Source organism: Cervus elaphus, chromosome 28 (assembly GCF_910594005.1).
Source record: "Cervus elaphus chromosome 28, mCerEla1.1, whole genome shotgun sequence".
NCBI classification, from domain to species: Eukaryota; Metazoa; Chordata; class Mammalia; order Artiodactyla; family Cervidae; genus Cervus; species Cervus elaphus.
Window position 1 is genome coordinate 50524179 of NC_057842.1, and position 18984 is coordinate 50543162.

At 34.5% G+C, this 18984-nt stretch overlaps 1 protein-coding gene across 2 annotated transcripts in view; it reads left to right on the forward strand.

Annotated features, from left to right (window-relative positions):
* Positions 1–18984, forward strand: part of ASCC3 (activating signal cointegrator 1 complex subunit 3) — a 324079-nt gene that overhangs the window by 110033 nt on the left and 195062 nt on the right. For both annotated transcript variants that reach the window (XM_043890243.1, XM_043890244.1), the window contains exon 11: positions 15915–16079. In XM_043890243.1, coding sequence (XP_043746178.1) covers positions 15915–16079 — 165 coding nt within the window. The remainder of the gene's footprint in view (positions 1–15914; positions 16080–18984) is intronic.

Consider the following 18984-nt stretch of genomic DNA (forward strand, 5'->3'; position numbering starts at 1 on the left):
TTTTGATTCAGTTCTCAATTGTACAGTTGAGAAAACCCTGCTTCTAGCTCCCCAGAGTCCTGCAGAGCCCTCTCCTCATAGTAGTACACAACACTCTATGGGTATTTTATGTTTTATTTAACTCTTGCCTGGATGTTTGTTTACAGTATTTTCAAACTTTTCCTATTAGAAAAATCAAAAAGCATGCATGATTGGCTAGAAATGTGTACTAGTGAAAAACAAAGCATATATCATAGAAAATTAAAACCCCTTAAGTTTTTGAAAAATTGGTATAAATGCTTAATAAAACCACTGCAGTTTTCAGAACAATCCTGTAAAGTACTAACATTTTAACATGTTTAAATTAGTAACTAGAAATAGCTTTTTCATCAATTCATCGTTTCAAAATTTATCATTGCAAAATTATTTTTTATGTTATCCTTTTTTTATTATCTAGTCATATTAGAAACCAGCTTAATTTCCCTTTCATGCCCTTTTATATTACAGATCTAGACATTGAATTGTCATGTTGCTATGTTGATTGTATTTTGCTCTGGAAAATACAACACAGTTTTACAGCTTACTTATAATAATCACCATCCCTCCCCACCCCATCTTCGACCAGTACTGCGTTTTATACGAAGAGCTAAAAAGAAAATAACAACTGCTTGATAAAATCTGGAATAAAAAACAGAGAGCAAGTGAAAATGAGGCAGAATGAAAATTTTATCAGTGCAAAAGAATTTGCTTCTACTTCTGGGTTTTGTATAGATATGAACCTCTACCATGTACAGCTAAGGATAAAATCACTGATGTAGCTCATTAAAAACAGTGTATCTGTTTTATAAATCAGTGAAGAAAGCTAATCATTTAAAATCATTGTTTACTAAGCTACTTAAGCATAATTTAAAATCAGTTGAAAAATGCAGGGTCTTAATGATGAAATCTAAGTATTCTAGGTATTGATTTAGTTTAGAAATTACTGTGATATTTACATTTGTTGTAGTGTTGCTTCTTATTTTCCTAGTTGTCTTTATTGGGTTTGGGGATTTTTTTTTTTTAGTATTACTTGAGAAGCAGAATAAAAGACAACAATATTCTTTTGTATTTTGAAAGTGAATCTTGACTGTTTAAGCTTAATTTTCCAGGTGACTGCGCAAGTATAATTAGTGTGTTTTTGATGGCAATAATGATTTTTCAATCTTTCATAAGTCAAAACGTTTTGCTTTTTCTATTTTTTTAAATTTGAATTTCCAATTTATATAATTGAATAATAACCACAATGAATTTTTAAACCTCCTTTCATTAAGAGACATATCAGAAAATGGGACTAGAACCTGAAATGGGAAAGCTTTGATCTCTAACAGAATAGTTTTAAAAGGCTTAACCGTGTGTTTATAATTGAACTAGAAGGCTACCACTTTCAAAATCCCTTGATGAAATGTAAATATTCTTTGCCAGGATAACTGTTTCCTGCATCTAAGGCGTGCCATAAGAAGTAATGAGTGTTCCATTTTGAAGAATGTCTCATTACTTTTATTAGTAAGTGAGCTATAATTTCCTTGGAAGCATCCTGGAGTTCTTAGTATTAGTTACTGATTATTTTTACTTTTACAAGGTTTAATAGCTACTCATAAAATACATTAAGATGCTTTGAGTAAAAAAGCCCATTTCTAGATTTAAACTACTGTTTTTAACTGTTTTGTTCTTTGTAATAAACTTGAGTTGGAAAGGGTAGTAAGAGAGCTATAATTTTTGATACATAAATGTCTGTCTAGTAATTTGCAAATCATGTGTTATGTGAGATGCTTTTCTTAGAGAATAATTTGAAAGTAAACTTTCCCTGAAAACAATTTAGAATAACAACTTTGCATGAGTTTTCCTTTGTAAAAAAATAAAATTAGCTTGTTTCATAGTATTAGAGGAATGAGGAGAGGCATAAGGATTATGTTCTGTCCATGTTTTTTTTTTCTTTTGTTGTATTGTTTTCCATCAACATTTAGTTTCTTTTTTTAATCATGTGATTGCTTTATACACCTGTGGATATTAAGTAAAAATAGCAAAGTACTTAAAAAATTTATTTTCAAATTAGTTCAAGAACCCTGCTTGTAAAGTATATCATGTTAACTTACTGAAACTCAGATCAAAAACCAAAAGAAATTTTATTATTTTCTTCTTCCTAAAAGTGAAAAATCAGAATATCTTCTATTGTAAAATTATAATACAATACATAGCATTCTTAGAAGCAATCCGGGTTTCCTATAAACAGGGACGTAAAAATAAAAGGGAATGTCAAGAGAACTATGATGCTTATCCCAAGTATTTTGATTACTTGCTAAATTTCAGAAAAATCCTTCCACCATTATGTGGTCAGATGGGAGCTCACTAACCACAAATATTAGTTTCATTTTGAAAAAATTACCTCTCTTTCTCAGCTATATGATATGTATTAAATATTCAAGGGTATATTATCTCTGTGGTCTTTCATAATTGCAGATCCCTAAACATACGTGTTTTTCTTTAGTTCTCAAACACTCTGTAATGAAATCTGCAACATAGTAAAATTTTTGGAAGTTAATTATTGTCAATAAATAATAGGCATCATTTTCTAGAATTCCTTTATATCAGTATTTTTTTTTCCTTTTAACTTCATAACTTAATCTTACAGTTATTGGGGGGTAGAATCTGTAAAAAGGAGTTTGACACAAGTATAAGTGTTGGCAGCTAATGATGACCTAGGAGAGATGAAAAGGCTAACCAGCTTTAATTTTCTTCTGTTATATTATCAAATCAAGTGAGAAAACTTTTGTCAGAGGGTAACTTGTAGCTGTATTGAGTATTTCTTAATGTTTTATTTGTGATTATCTCATCCTGCATAAGGGGTTTAGTAAAGAGTAGTAAAATATCTGACACAGGAGAATTTTCTGCAGCTTATGTTTTTATATTATATATATATTTAGATAAAGTCATTGACTATATTTAGCTTATATATAGCCTATATTTAAATATAAGGTAAATGTAATCAGTTCAGCAAGCTCCCTATTGATTATTGATTTTATCTCCTAAGTATTTCTTAGATTTGTCCATGTCCTCTCCATCTTCACTAGGACATCTTCCTAGTTTGAGGTTCCAATTATGTTTCACCTTGATTACTTTTCTAGTATTCTAACTGGAATATCAGCATTCAATCTGCCCCTTCCAATTCTTCCTCCACAGTCAGGAAAGCAACCTGGTCAGTTTTACTCCTTCCCTTTTCTATTCCCATAACTCTGTTGTATGAAAAAACAATAGCCAAAAAAAAAAAAAAAAGCCTCTCGTACTTTTCCAGGCTACTGTAAGGAGTGACAAGAATACAACTGAAAGTGACTAAATGGCTGAGAGGTTTGCCCCTGCCTGTCTTATTTCCACTAGTCTCCATTCTTCTCGTCCTCCTTGCTCCATCTGCACATCGCCTGTCTTCAATCTCTCCCATCCATGTTGTCTCCCATATGCTTTATGCCTGTAACTGCATCTGCTTATTACTCTCTTTTTTCTCCTTCACCTAATTAATTCCCTTTTGTCCTCTAGATGTTATGTCAAATGTCATTTTCTTCATAAAGGCTTTTCCGATTCTGGTTAGGTCAAATTTTCCTGTTACAATTTGCTGTAACTGCAGAGCTTATTCTCAGTAGCTTATCACAAGTGAAAATTTGTATTTTATGACTTTTTGACTACTGTGTATTACCATACGACCTCCACTACAGTGAGATCAAGGGCTATCTGTCTTTATCTTTCTTCACCATTGCATACCTCATGGCATCATGCCTGGCTCATTACAATGAGGAAGAAGAAGATGATACCGATGATGTCAGAAAACATACTGGATCCCTATTTTGTGTCAGGCATTATTCTAAATGTTTTATCGTATTCACCTGTTTCCTTTTCTTTAAAACCCTATGACATGTCGGTACTTTTTTTAATTTGTGGCAGAAACTGTAAGATTTATAGTAGTAGAGACACAATAAGTATTTGATAAATGCATGAATGAAAGATACTGAATGTGTTTTCATTAAGCAGTCACAGTATATTAGAATGCATTGATAAATGAGACATGGCTATAAGAATACTTAGAAGTGTTGATAAATTTGCTTATAGAAATACAGGTTTTGGTCCATGTTAATAGGGCTATCCACTCTCCTTTGCCTAGTAGGAAATTATGTTTGGAGTCCTCAGCTATTGGCTGTGAGACGTAGGAAGTGAAAAGCTGGCCTGTTATGGGAAAGGCCTGGGGCAGGTTTGGGTGGGGTGGAGAAAGAGGCAGGAGGGGAACATATAAAAACCTGTAAGTCCTGATTGCAAAATGTTCAAGTTATATTTAATCCTCTTTGGAGGATACTCTGAGATGCAATTCTGTTTTTCCTGATAAGCTAAGGATACAGGCCACTTAGCTTACTACATAAGGAGCCATCTAGATCCCACCTTTCCTCAATACCTTCATCCTAAGTAGGTAGCATCTAGGTACCAGAAACCTGGGGTGTCATCCCCTGAGGCCACAGGGTGAGCGGTGGGGGTGCCAGTGCTGTCTCTCCCCAGGACTCAGTAAATGGACCTCTTTCTTGTGTAAGCTTTTTGATTTGTCAGTTTGGCACATTTACATGAATGGATTAAGGAGAGCATTTCCATGGCTAATTCACAAAATTTATTATGTGACAGTATCCTAAACATAAATTTTTTAAAACTCAAGTATCTATGTAGTAGAACATAAGTTGTATCAATCCTGCTATTAAATATAGAAATATTTGTCCTACTTTCTTATTAGGTAAGAATTGTTACCACCAATATGGGAAGTAATTACTATCTGCAAAAATACATAATCCATCAGCAGTCCTTGAGTATGGACAGCACAGCAGACCACTTGAAGACATTGTAGATACAGTAGCTATCACTACCCCGACTTGTCTGTGCCTGTGGTTTATTGAGAGAGACAAATATTTAAGCAAGCAACATAGTGTATTAGATGCTAATGTAGAAAATATGAGCACAGTGATGCTGCAGAAGCCTATTAAAGGAAATAGTATTAGGGTGTTGTGGTTTTAAAAAAAAGTTGCTGTTTAGTTGTGGTTTAAAGAAAAAGTTGTGGTTTAAAAGAAGTTAAACATTTAAACTCAGGAGCTGGAGAATGTAGAGAAATATATGTATATGTGATTTTGTTTTAGTTTAATAATGGATCATATTTATGTACACATGTGTATGTGTTTGTATAAGATGTTAACATTTGCCTTTTTCCACTCAATATCAGTGTGTGTAGATCTACCTTACGGCCTTCTAAACAACTTCATGTCTCTTTGTCTGTAAGTCTTTATTCTAGGATAGAATTTTGGAAGTGAGTTGCTGGATGTAGGGTTTGCATATTTAAAATTTTGATAGATTTTGCCAAATTGCCATCTTAAATGTGTGCACTAGTTATAATTAACATCTCCATTAAAAGCTGAATTTATGTGAATTGATGATATAAACCCAAATACTATATATATGAGTAGACTCTTACCACAAGGGAAAAATGCAGTTTCATAAATAAGGTGTTAAACATCACTAACAATCAAATAAATATAAGTTAAAATACAAAGCTGCTTCTCCATGTTAAGTTAGTAAAGATAATGATAATGCCCCAGCCAGGCAGAACTACACTGTAATTTCAGCTCTCTGGTATTGCACAGTGTGGCAAAATCTTCTTTCGGTGACTGATTTGCTTAAAAGAAATATGTATAGTACAGAGAAACACAGTTTAGTTACTGAATAGAGAATGAATGTGGGAGTCCTGGGGCCCTGGAAATTTGACAGATTTAACCAAGTCTTCTTCAGTTGCAATGTCATAATGACTTGGGTAGTGTTTTCCTACTGCACACACCGGTATTCTTTTTTGTTAATTGACATCCTAACAAGTGTGACGTGTTAGGATCATTGTGGTTTCGTTTGCATTGCAAGATGATTAGTGATGTTGAGCAGCTTTTGAGCTACTAGGTATGGGTTCACAGGAGCCTGCTGATACCCTGGCTGCTGCCTGAGGCTTCAGGAGCAGCCCTGCCTTGGGTGGCTGGAGGTGGTAGGAGCTGGGGCTAAGCTGGGGGCCTAGGTTGGGAGGCCCTACAGCCTTGGGCTTGGCCTGATGTTGGGGCCTGCAGTGAGGTACTTGGTTTTACTTTCTTCTCCAACTGGAAAGATATTTCTCTCTGTGCTGGGTTTCCTGGCCTTAGAGGAAAAGCCATGAGGCTAATGTGAAGGTATCTTTCCTACCCGCCTCACTGTGTCTTACTTCTGTGCTTCACCCACATGTGGTAATCTCTTACCTGGAATCCTTGATTTTTGGGAAGCAGTGTTTGTGTGCAGATAATTCTTCCAATTAATGTTTAATGTTTCTGAGGGGAGGGGATGAATGCTAGAAATTCCTATGCCCCCCCCCTTTGCTAATATAACTCCCAGTTGTGTTTTTGTTTCTGTTTTTTTTCAATTCAGTGTTAAGAACGCTTAGAGCCAGGTTTTATACTTAATCACATGTATTTTATTAGCTAATTCCTTGGGTATATTTGCTTTTGTCCTTCTTTATCACTTTCTTAAGCCTTGTTTTAATTGAATATGAGTTTCTGTTAAACCACTTCAACACCAGTAACAAGTAATTTTGTTTGATCTTTTTCTGTGCTGTAAGTTTGTTAGGTTGTAGGAAATGTAAGGAAATGGAGGGGAAAAATGCAGGAAAATGTATAATTTCACTCAGTTCTGCACTGTAGTTGTATTGGTGCTGTATGTGTAATTTATACATGTGTAGTTGTGGGCAGATTCAGTGGCAGTTTCTTGAACAAGGTTGCTGCTGCTGCTAAGTCACTTCAGTCGTGTCCGACTCTCTGTGACCCCATAGACGGCAGCCCACCAGGCTCCCCCGTCCCTGGGGTTCTCCAGGCAAGAACACTGGAGTGGGGTGCCATTGCCTTCTCCGTGAACAAGGTTAACTGCCCCCTTTTAGGCGACATTTGCATTTCATAGCCTTATATGAGAGAGAATTCAGACCACTTTTCACTTCTTTGCTGTTTCACCTTGAAGTATACGCTTCTGAACTTCTTGCCTTTTATCTTTGTGTTCTTAACCATAGAAAAATATCAGAAGACATTGACTTCCGTGAGTTAATTGCAAAGTTTTATTAACAAATTCTCCTTTGGATAACCATACATTATAATTAAATAGTACACATGCCCTGCCTTAAAAAAAAAAAGAATCCAAATAAAGGAAGTAGATTAACAATAAAAACAACTTATTTCCTTAATTGTGGTCATTTTCAGCAGCTTATGTCCTGCCATAATTTCCTCATAAGATTTTAGAATCTTGTCCTCAAGTATCTCTTCTTTCTGAAATAACAGACTCCAAATGTTTGGTTAATTATTCTTGAATTAGTAAAACCTCTTAGTATTGAATGTTTAGAATTAGTTTTAAGAGATGAAATTGGTATTATTTTCATATTAACATTTTTATGAAGAGCTGCAGAATACATTTTGTTTTTTAGCTCAACACATTTGAGGTTTTAGGTTTGGTATTACAATACAATATTTTAATGTATTTCACTTTAGTAAGAAATTGATCCTCAGTCTGAGCTCTTCACAGGTGTTAGGAAAGAGGTAATGACTATCAAACTGTCAAATATTCAGAGTCATATGAGAGAGGATGTTTCTCTCACTTTCAAAGGGCACATATACCTGTTTGATTTGGGAGGAAAAAAAAATTACTTTATAATAAACCAAGGAAACTCATTCAGAATGAGTCATATCCTCATTGTACAGGACAAGATTTACAACAGGACAGGTTTCTACCACAAATTAGTCATTGTTGTGTTGTTTAGTTGCTAAGTCGTGTTGGATTCTATTGCAACTCCATGGAGTAGCCCACCAGGCTCCTCTGTCCATGAGATTTCCTAGGCAAGAAGACTGGCTTGGTTGCCGTTTTCTTTTCTGCAAGTTAGTCATATTCAAGAAATATCTTTTATGAGTGAGCAGAATAGGAATCACTGTAAGTTATACAGACCCCTGCTCTTTGAGACTTTAATGGAACTAAACTAAATCCTAGGGTATTATGGACAGGCAGTTAGAATGACGAGAGCTAGGTCTTCATGACTTTTACACATTGCAATATAAACCAATTTTTGCATTTTTCTTTTTGCGTAATTAAGTTTTAGGATAATCAAGCACTGTAGTCTTTACACACTTATGTTGATGAGGCTATAGTTCAGTATATATGTTCTGAGATTGTTGGAAAGTGTTTTAAATCGACAAAAAGAACTGCAAATATAATTCTCCAGTTATAAACACATGCAGTCTAGAAAGTATTTTTCTTAAATGTTTAATTTTGAGCTATATATTGTTAGGAGCCTTTTATCCCTTACTCCAGAACTCCATGCTCTGTTCCTTTGCAAATATTAGGATTTCTTATTGAGTTATACTTTGTTTCTCTATTTAGTAAATGTTTACCTTTGAGCTTTTAACTAAAAATAGTATCGTACAGATTTTTTTTTGAACATCAAGATGCCAAGAAAGATTTCAGATTATATTCCTTATGCTTTAGCTTGACCATTTCTGTACTTTCAACAAAAATATAATGATACTTTTGTAGTGGAAGATTCTCCAAATAACTTTTATATTTTCATTTATATTTCATTTTGAAAGCTGTGATCCTTGACATAAGTATATAGCTAGATACTTCAGAATACTTTGGGCTTTACATGTGTGCATGTGCACTCAGGCGTGTGAATTGGTGGGAGAGGAGGGAACATAAAAAAAGTTAGAAAAGGAAGTAGTTGGAACGAACTGATTTGTTGTAGTGTCCCAGGGGGCAGGTATAATCTGCAGGCTGTCAGGTTCCATTACGGGGGTTGTTGCCATCGATCAGAACTGACATTTGTAAAGCAGAGTTTAGTATAACTGTAATTATATGTGTGTTTACGGAATTTAAACCGTGTGACATTTTAGATTTTATCCTTAAATTAAAACATTCATATAATTTATAGGCTTGTTGGTTGAGTAAGTATGTGATTATGTATTTTAAAAAGGAAGATAGATTTCCTAAATCCTGCAAACAGTTGCATGGTCTAAGTCTATAGCATTAAAATGTGATTTGTAACAGCTCCAGGCTGACTATTTTCACACAGAAAATGTATTGAGCACACATTCTTGAATATTGTTCTTTAGCATAGTTAATAGATCCAAAACATTTTCAACTAAATGTACAGTATTTCATCAATTGTAAGACATTAGAAGAATTTATTTTTTTTAACTTTCTAGTGACACACGAAATGATGATATAGCTCAAAATCAATAGCTCTTGCGACTTGATGAAGTATAGTGATATACTTTTTTATGATATACTTTTTTATTTTAATGACAATATTTTAATATTTTACCATTTTGTTTTTAAAATCTAATGTAATGAGTTTAAACAATTAAAATTTTTTTCTACAGTCTAAGTACCAAAAATTTCAAAATTAATTTTAAATATAGTAAAGGTAAGAAAGCATGCTTTCACTTTTAAAATTTGTTATATTCCTTTGACTTAACATTTTAAATATAGTTTTAATTTATAGCCATCTGCCTCAAGGAAAAATACTGCTCCAACAGTCAAAATGTTTTTTAAAAATGTTTAAAATTCAGTAGGATATCAGTGTGACTTGTATAGCTTTAAATAGATATAACAGGATTTGTTAAGCATAAAACTGTATTTAGATATCACAAACATTCTGTCTTAAGCTGGATATATATTGCTATTAGTGATATAATTTCAAGACTGTTTTCTGTATAATGAATTAATTTATTGGAATTAGAAAGTTTTATGGACTGGTCTGTGTATGGAAAATATGAATATTGAAAAAGAAGAATAAATCTTACTTTTAAATAGACATCAACAATGATAACATTAAGGAAATATGGGAATTATGAATTCTAAAATAGGTGTCTAATTTCTCTTCTTGGCTCAAAACCTTTCTATAAATATGTCAAAACTTTCTTATCTCATTGCTTTTAGTGCTTATAGAGGTCTCTGGTTGAGGAGAAGATTGATAAGTGGTCAGGAAATTGACATAAATATAGAAGTTGTCATTTGTATGAAAAACAAATCCAATCAGTAGCTTGAAGAACGTGGACTTCTATGTAAAAGATTTTATATTTGATTCCTTCCTCAGGATGCTTGTGGTGTGCATAGAAAGATTATACAAGAGATGATATGTGACTAATGCATATTAGAAGCGGAAAGAACAAATTTTGCTTGTTTTTCTTTGTAGCATGTGGTATTTTTTTTTTCTTTCTTTATCTAGCAAACTCTTACTTACCTTTCGCCTGTTCAGTTCAGATATCCCTTCTTGCCATTTAGTTTTTGTTTGTAACTATAAGTTATATGTAATTATAATAGCATGTATGTGCACAGCTTACTGTTACTGAGTAAAATGCATACTCAGAATAGGACAGAAATTGTAAGTGAGCAGCTTGATAAATTTTCCTAAACTGAATACACTGATACAGGCACCACACCGATCAAAATAGTTTTACCACACTTCGGAATCTTTCCTCATTTCTCTGCCATTTGCTGTGTCCTTCTTCCTCTCCAGAGATGACTCCTAGCTTTTCACACCTTATGTTAGTTTCACCTGTTTCAAAACTTCATATCCATGAAGTTTTATACTGTATAACTGGATTCTTTCACTAACAAGATTTTCAGATTTTTACTGTATTATTGCATATAGCAATAGTTTACTCATTTTTGTAGTATAATTGTTTCATTGTATAACTGTTATAAGTTATTTATCTGTATTATTGTTGATGGAAATTTGGCTTCCAGTTTTGAAGTATTATAAATAGTATAGCTATGAAAATTCTAATATACATCTTTAGGTACAAGTACGTGTGCATTTCTGTTCAGTACATAATACACTAGGAATGGAATTGCTGGTCACAAGGCTTGCATATGTTCATCTCTAGTAGGTAATACCAAGCAGCTTTTCAAAATGGTTGTGCGAGTTTTCATTTCCACCATTGTTTCATGAGAGTTCTGGTTCCTCCACATGCTGTCTAAACACATGGTATTTTATGTCTTTCATTTTTAAACTTTTTCCTGCAATATTCAACATCCTTTTATGATTAAAAACTCTCAACAAATTGGGTTGGAATTGTCTTCAGCATAATGAAGTCCATATATAACAAACCTATAATTAACATCATACTCAACAGTGAAAGGTTGAAAACTTTCCTAAGGTTGGTCTTTCTTTGCTTAGATCAGGACAAGGGTGCAGATTCTCGCTAGTCCTGTTCAACATAGTACTGGAAGTCCTAGCCCGCATAATTAAGCAAGAAAAAGAAATAAAGGTCTTCTGAATCAGAAAAGAAGTAATATGGTCACTGCACATATGATTTTATATATAGGAAACCCTAAAGACTCCAGGAAAAAACTTCTGCAACTAAGAAACAACTTCAGTAAAGTTGCAGGATGCAAAATCAACATGCAGAAATCAACTGCATTTCTATACGCTAACAATGAACTATCAGAAAAAGAAATAAATAATCCCATACACAAGAGCATCAAAAAAAATGTAATGCTTAGAAATAAATTTAACCAAGGAAGTGAAAGATCTGTACACCAAAAACTGTAAGACACTGAGGAAAGAAATTGAAAAATAAATGGAAATAAATAAATCAAAAGATAGCTCATGTCTGTCATACGTTGAAAGAGTTAATGTGTTTCATACATTGAAAGAGAAAATGTCTATACTATCTAAACCATTTATGGATTCAGTGCATCCCTATCAAAATTCCATTATCATTTTTCGCAGAAATGGAAAAATGCATTTTAAAGCTAGTATGTAACCACAAAAGACCCAAAGAGCAAAAGCAATCCTGAGAATGGACAAAGCTGAAGGTATCAGACTTCCTAATTTTAATCTATACTACAAAACTATAGTAATCAAAAAGTATGGTACTGTCAGAAAAATAGACACATAGACCAATGGAACAGAAGAGAGACTAGAAATTAACTCACACATATACCATCTACTAATATTTGACAGTTGAGCTGGAAACAGTTGGGAAAGAATGATCTCTTTGGTAAATTGTATGGGGAGAAGTGGATAACCATATGCAGAGGAATGAAAATGGTCACCTATTTTATATTGCTTACAAAAAATTAAGGGGCTTCCCAGGTGGGACTGGTGGTAAGGAAACTGCCTGGCAGTGCAGGAGACAGAAGAGAAGAGGGTTTCATCCCTGCGTCGGGAAGATCCCTGGGTCGGGAAGATCCCCTGGAGGAGGGCATGGCAACCCACTCCAGTTTTCTTGCCTGGAGAATCCCACGGACAGAGAAGCCTGGCGGGCTGCAGTCCACAGGGTCGCAAAGAGTGGGAGACTGAAGTAAGTTAACACAATAAGTTAACTCCAAGTGGGTTAAAGGCTTGCACGTAAGGCCTGGAACTGTAAGACTGCTGCTTCAAGAAAAGAGAGAAAAAAGCTCTTTGACATTGATCTTAGGAATGATTATTGGATATGACACCAAAAGCCCATGAAACAGAAGTGGAAAAAAAGCTTCCACACAGCAAAAGAAATAGCAGAATGAGAAGGTTACCTGTAGGAGAAGATATTAGCAAGCCATCTATCTGATAAGTTAATATCCACACAAGTCAAAAGCAAAACACACACATAACACAAAAGCCAAACCAAAAACAAAACAACAAAAAATGGACAGAGGACTAGAATAGACATTTTTTCAAAGAAGGCATGCAAATGACCCCCAAGTACAGTAAAAGATATTTAACTTCACTAATCAGCAGGGAAATGCAAGTCATAATCACAATGAGGTATCCCCTTACAGCTGTTAGATTGACTTGTTATCAAAAAAGACGAGAGATGACAAGTATGGGTGAGGATGTGGAGAAAAGGGATCTTTTGTGCACTGTTGTGAGCTGGTGTTGTAAGCTGGGAATGTAAACGTGTACTGCCACTATGGAAATGGTTTGAAGGTCTCCCAAAAAGTTAAAAATAGAACTACCATATGATGCAGCCGTTCTACTTATGGGTATAAATCAGAAGGAACTGCAATCATTATCTTGAAGAGAGATTGCTCTCTGATGTTCTTTGCAGCTTTATTCACAATAGCTAAGATATGGAGACAACCCTGAGTGTTCACCAAGAAATGAATGGACCAAAAAAATGTGGCATATGTGTAGAGTAGAATATTATTCAGCCATAAAAAATGGAAATTCAGCCTTTTCCCACAATAGGAATGGACCTTGAGGTCATTATGCTAAGTGAAATAAGTCAGAAAAGAAAAGACAAATACTGTTATGTTCTCACTTCTGTATGGAGGAAGAAGAGCCAAACTTAAGAAAGAAAGAGAGTACAATGTTGGTTGCCAGGAACTTAGGGATAAGGGAAATGGGAAAATGTTGGTTAAAGTATGCAAACTTGTAGATGTAAGATGAATGTGTTCTGGGGACCTGATGTACAGTGCAGTGAGTATAGTTAACATTCCTGTGTTATATCCTTGAAAGTTGTTAAGAGAGCAGATCTTAAATATTATCACCACACACACGCACACACACACACACACTCAAACACAAAAGTAATATGAAGTGAGGGGAAGAAAGTGTTAACTGACCTCATTGTGGTAATCGTTTTATAATATGTATGTGTATCAAATCATCACATTGTGCATTTAAGTTTGTATATGTTACATGTCAGAAATAATGCAATAGACAAAAAAGGTAAGGAGAGGTAAAGTGATTTCTCCTAGGTCACAATGTTTTAAAAGGCAAAAGATTATGTTTATGTTAGTTACCAGATGAAGTGGTTCTAGCAAGGCTTAGGTCTTTTGCTTTAGCTGTCAAATGGATGGAGCATTTTAAATTGAATATACCAAATTGTTGACACAATAGTGGTGTATAGCATCTCAACCATGCCATTTTACCAGTGGTTTGGCTAAAATTGGAACCATTTGGAATAATGATTTTTACACTCCTAAAGGAATAAAGTACATGTATTGAGAGAAGTTTGAGTTGACAGTAAAAATATTGACAGTTAACCCATGCCCTAATACAAGAGCAGATGGAAATGTCTTGCATGAGTTCCAATTCATTAAGCAAATGTGACACTTTATTTTCTAGCCATTTTTGTTCAGGGAATTAGAGTAATGAAATGGTAATATAAATGAAGTCATTTCTCACTGTGCTGAAAGTATAGAAAACAAAATGCTAAAATGGATTTTTAAGGTTTGGTAGTATAGTTTTCTTATATCTGAAAATTTTTATTTTAAAATTTAGTTGTTACCACATTATTAGCTTTGTAGTATACTTTGTAGCTTTCTTAACATTTATCAATTGTAAGCTTATTTTATATTTTAATGTAATATGAATTTACAATTTAGAAGAATTGTTGCTTTTGAAAACACATGGGAATGTTTTTTAGGATTTTCAGTTAAAGAGTTGTTAGTGAGTGATCCCTGAGCATATTTGTAAGATATATCTTGGATTGTTTTAAATTGTCATTTTTCAAAGTAGAAGTTATGTTTAAATTATTGGAATATAAAAGATGTTAATTAATGCATAGTGAATGTTTCAAACCATTTTAGATCTTAAAATTCATTATACATCTGTTTATACTTAATTCCAGTAGCATATTTTTTTCAATGTAACATTTGATGTGGCTTCAATATTACCATTTAACTCTAGCAAATTAAACTATGTAACTTCAGATTCATAGTATTTTGCACCTTAGATATGAATGCCTTAATCTATTTCATTATAGTTTGCCAATTAATGTTATATTGAAATACAAATGCTAAATTTTGTGGTTGACATAGTTTATTTCAAAGTGATCGTGATATCTCTAATAATGCAACAGATTATCCTGATAAACTTGGATTATGTATTTATTAAGAAGTATGTGATTTGCATTCTAAAAAAATAAGATCACCCTTCCCGTAAGCAACTTCAAAACAGACATGAGAGTAATAGCACAACAAAAATGTTGAACAAATCTGACTCCCATCTCATTTAACTGCTTCACGAAATAGTTGAATTTTGATTATCATCAGGCTCTATAATCTGATATACTGGCTAAGAAAAAACTTCAGTTTTTGACTTGTTACCTCACATGTTAAATATATACTAGTGTAATATTTCCATAGTAGGAGGTTTATTAAACTTGTCTTTTTCTCTGCCATAGTATGCTTTTAGAGGACACAAGCCAATTCAATATGTAGAAAGCAAATAGATTTATAATCACAGCTCACGTCAAATGGTCTCTTCTAGGAACTTAAGTACCCTGGGCTCACCTTCTGCTCTGGGTACCCTGGGTCTCCGGTGACTCATTGTTTTTATTGCTATTATGTGCCAGTTATGCTGTGGTATGTGTATTGTTTTTTGGAATAAAGAGCTGCATATATTAGTTGATATTAAAGGTGGTAGTTTTTTAAAACTGTGTATCAATAGTAAAGTTTCCTCCAAATTTGGAGAAGTATAGACAGGTGACCATTCCTAGAGTAGATTCCTGGGATCCTTTTCATTTCCTTTTAATGCTTTGTTCACTTGTTTTTATCCCTTTTCAAATGAAAGCCATTATCAGTACACACTTGTTTAAAAGATAGTGTCATTTTTTTTTAATATTGTAAGATACATTTTAAATATGCTTGTGTAATTTGTACACTTTACAGTACAATTTACTGACAGACTACCTTCCCTGAGTTTTAAATAACTGCTTAATATCACAACTTATAGCGAAGTGACTGTTGTATATAGGGAATCAGATATCATTCTGGGTATCTTTAACACCTTTTATTTGATCTGTATACAAGTGGTCAATCATATTTCTTTTTGAATGACAGTGAAAATTTAAGTAATATATGATCTTTTTCCTCTTTTAAATTTATCTTTTCTTGTGTTATAGATGCTTGTGACCACACCAGAAAAATGGGATGTAGTAACAAGAAAGAGTGTTGGAGATGTAGCTCTTTCCCAAATTGTAAAGCTCCTTATTCTTGATGAAGTCCATTTACTGCATGAAGACAGAGGACCAGTATTAGAAAGCATAGTGGCACGAACTTTACGGCAGGTAAGAGGAAGTTATATGTATGCTTATTTTGAGGGGTAAGTTTTTTAAACTTTAATCTTGCATTCAAAGAAATATTAACATGTGTTGTGTATGGGGAAAAAAATCATTTTAGTGTGGATAAACCTATAGGTATTTCATTTTTATGTTAAAAGTACCTGATTGTTCTTCTTTTCAAGTCTCATTTCATTGAAGTCTCTTTAAATTAACCAAAATAAATACAGGAAAACTTCGAAACCTGTGTTTTGTATCTATTATTGACAAAGCAGTATTACACTTGATCTTAGCCAAAAGACCGAGAAGCAGTTGACTAAACAATGTTAACATAATGGTAGAACATAGGACACTGTTAGTGGTTCATCCAGTTTTCTCCATGCCTAAACTCTCCCTGCTGAAAAGGGAGTGAGAATCCTCTGACTGCCGAGGTCCAGCTTGTGGATTAATCAGCAGTCTCATCCACTCATCCCTGGTAGTTAAGCTGGTAAAGAATCCGCCCGCAATGCAGGAGACCCCAGTTCGATTCCTGGGTCAGAAAGATCCCCTGGAGAAAGAGTAGGCTACCCACGCCAGGATTCTTGGACTTCCCTGGTGACTCAGCTGGTAAAGAATCCACCTGCAATGTGGGAGGCCTGGGTTCCATCCCTGGGTTGGTAAGATCCCCTGGAGAAGGGAAAGGCTACCCACTCCAATATTCTGGCCTGGAGAATTCCATGGACTGCACAGTCCATGAGGTCACAAAGAGTTGAACACAACTGAGCGACTTTCACTTTCACATCCACTCAGTGACCTCTTCCAGCACAAGATCCAGTCACTTGTCATCTTCTTTTTTATTTTAAATATTTACCCTGGGAAAAAAGCACTTCCTTGCCAGTATCACCTAAGTCTCTGCATGTAGTCCATATCTCTCTGCTGACTTCTAGTCCTGTCCAAACATAGTTGGTATTTCTACTTTGATATTCCAAAGACATCTCTTGCTAAACATGTCAGAAACTCTGTCTTTTCTCCCATATATTTATATAGGGCATCACAATTCACTCAGTTCTCAAGCCCAAATTAAGTGTGTGGGAGTGGCCTCCAAGTGTTCCTTCTTCTTCAACACTGTGCCTCACCCCAGTAACTAGATAGACATAAATTCTTTCACATTTCCTATCTTGAATAGCTGTCATCTAGATCTCGCTATGGGAATTTAAACAAAAAAGGGAGTACAGAACTTATGAAGTTTATGTTGCATTTTCAAATATTTTAAAATAATGTATTTTAATCTGGTAAATATACCATAAAATTCTAGATGAATTAATGATTTAACTATATCAGACAAAACTCAGTGTATTAAAGAGAGCATTTTGAAAATAACCTTGGCGTGGATACACTCTATGCAAAGTGCAAAACTCCAAAGGCTATAAAGGAAACATGTGACTCATTTGAATATGCATTAAAAACTTTTGACCAGTAAAGTTACCTCCATAAAGATAAAATGTAAGAATAATAGAAATTATTTGTCACACATAAAATAAGCTTAGATGTCCTTTGTACTTAAAAGGTTATTGTAAACTAATAAATATTTGTTGTTCAGTCACTAAGTCTTGTCCTACTCTTTGCAAACCCATGGACTGCATCATGTCAGGCTCCTCTATCCTTCACTATCTCCGCGAGTTTGCTCAAATTCATGTCCACTGAGTCAGTGATGCTATCTAACCATCTCATCCAATGCCACCCTCTTCTTTTGCTTTCAGTCTTTCCCAATGACTCAGCTCTTGGCATCTGGGTGGCCCAAGTATTGGAGCTTCAGCATCAGTCCTTCCAATGATTATCCAGGACTGATTTCCTTTAGGATTGACTGGTTTGATCTCCTTGCTGTCCAAGGGACCCTCCAGAGTCTTCTCTAGCACCACAATTTGAAAGCATCAATTCTTCAGCATTCAGCCTTTATGGTCCAACTCTTACATCCATACATGACTACTGGAAAAACCATAGCTTTGACTGTATGGATCTTTGCTGGCAAAGTGATGTCTATGCTTTTTAATATGCTGTCTAGGTTTCTCATAGCTTTCCTTCCAATAAGTAAGCATCTTTTAATTTCATGGCTGCAGTCACCATCTGCAGTGGTTTTGGAGCCCAAGAAAATAGAGTCTGTCACTGTTTCAGTTGTTTCCCCATCTGTTTGCCATGAAGTGAGGGGACCAGATGCCATGGCCTTAGTTTTTTGAATGTTGAGTTTCAAGCCAGCCTTTTCACCAAGACTCTTTCATCAAGAGTCTTTTTAGTTCCTCTTCATCTTCTGCCATTAGAGTGGTAGGACCATCTGCATATCTGAGGTTGTTGATAGTAAGAGATGTAAGTTTTTTTAAAATTTGGAAAAAGCACTTTACAGTGGAAATAAAAATACTTAAAATCATAGAAAAGAAGCTTAAAAATAATCCAGATTAGCTTGAGACATTCCTCTTCCATTAGATTGGCAAAAGTGAAAAAAAAATGTAATTTGAAAACTCTCACTGAACTATGCTTTTCCTCCTAGAGTTCTATCCTATGGAAATAATAGCACAGAAACATAAATATAGTAACACCAGTATTCACTGATGCTTTCTTGTTAATGCAGAATATATTGGAAACAATCCAAATGATCAACAAAAGAAAATATGATTGAATAAATCCTATTGCTGCTGCTGCTGCTGCTAAGTCGCTTCAGTCGTGTCTGACTCTGTGCAACCCCATAGATGGCAGCCCACCAGGCTCCTCCATCCATGGGATTTTCCAGGCAAGAGTACTGGAGTGGGTTGCCATTGCCTTCTCTGAATAAATCCTATTACAGTCATCAAATAAAATGCTACTTTGCAGTCTTTTAAGAAGAATGAGACAGAGCTATAAGAACCAGACTTAAAAGATATCCAGGTTATAATTTTCATTTGAA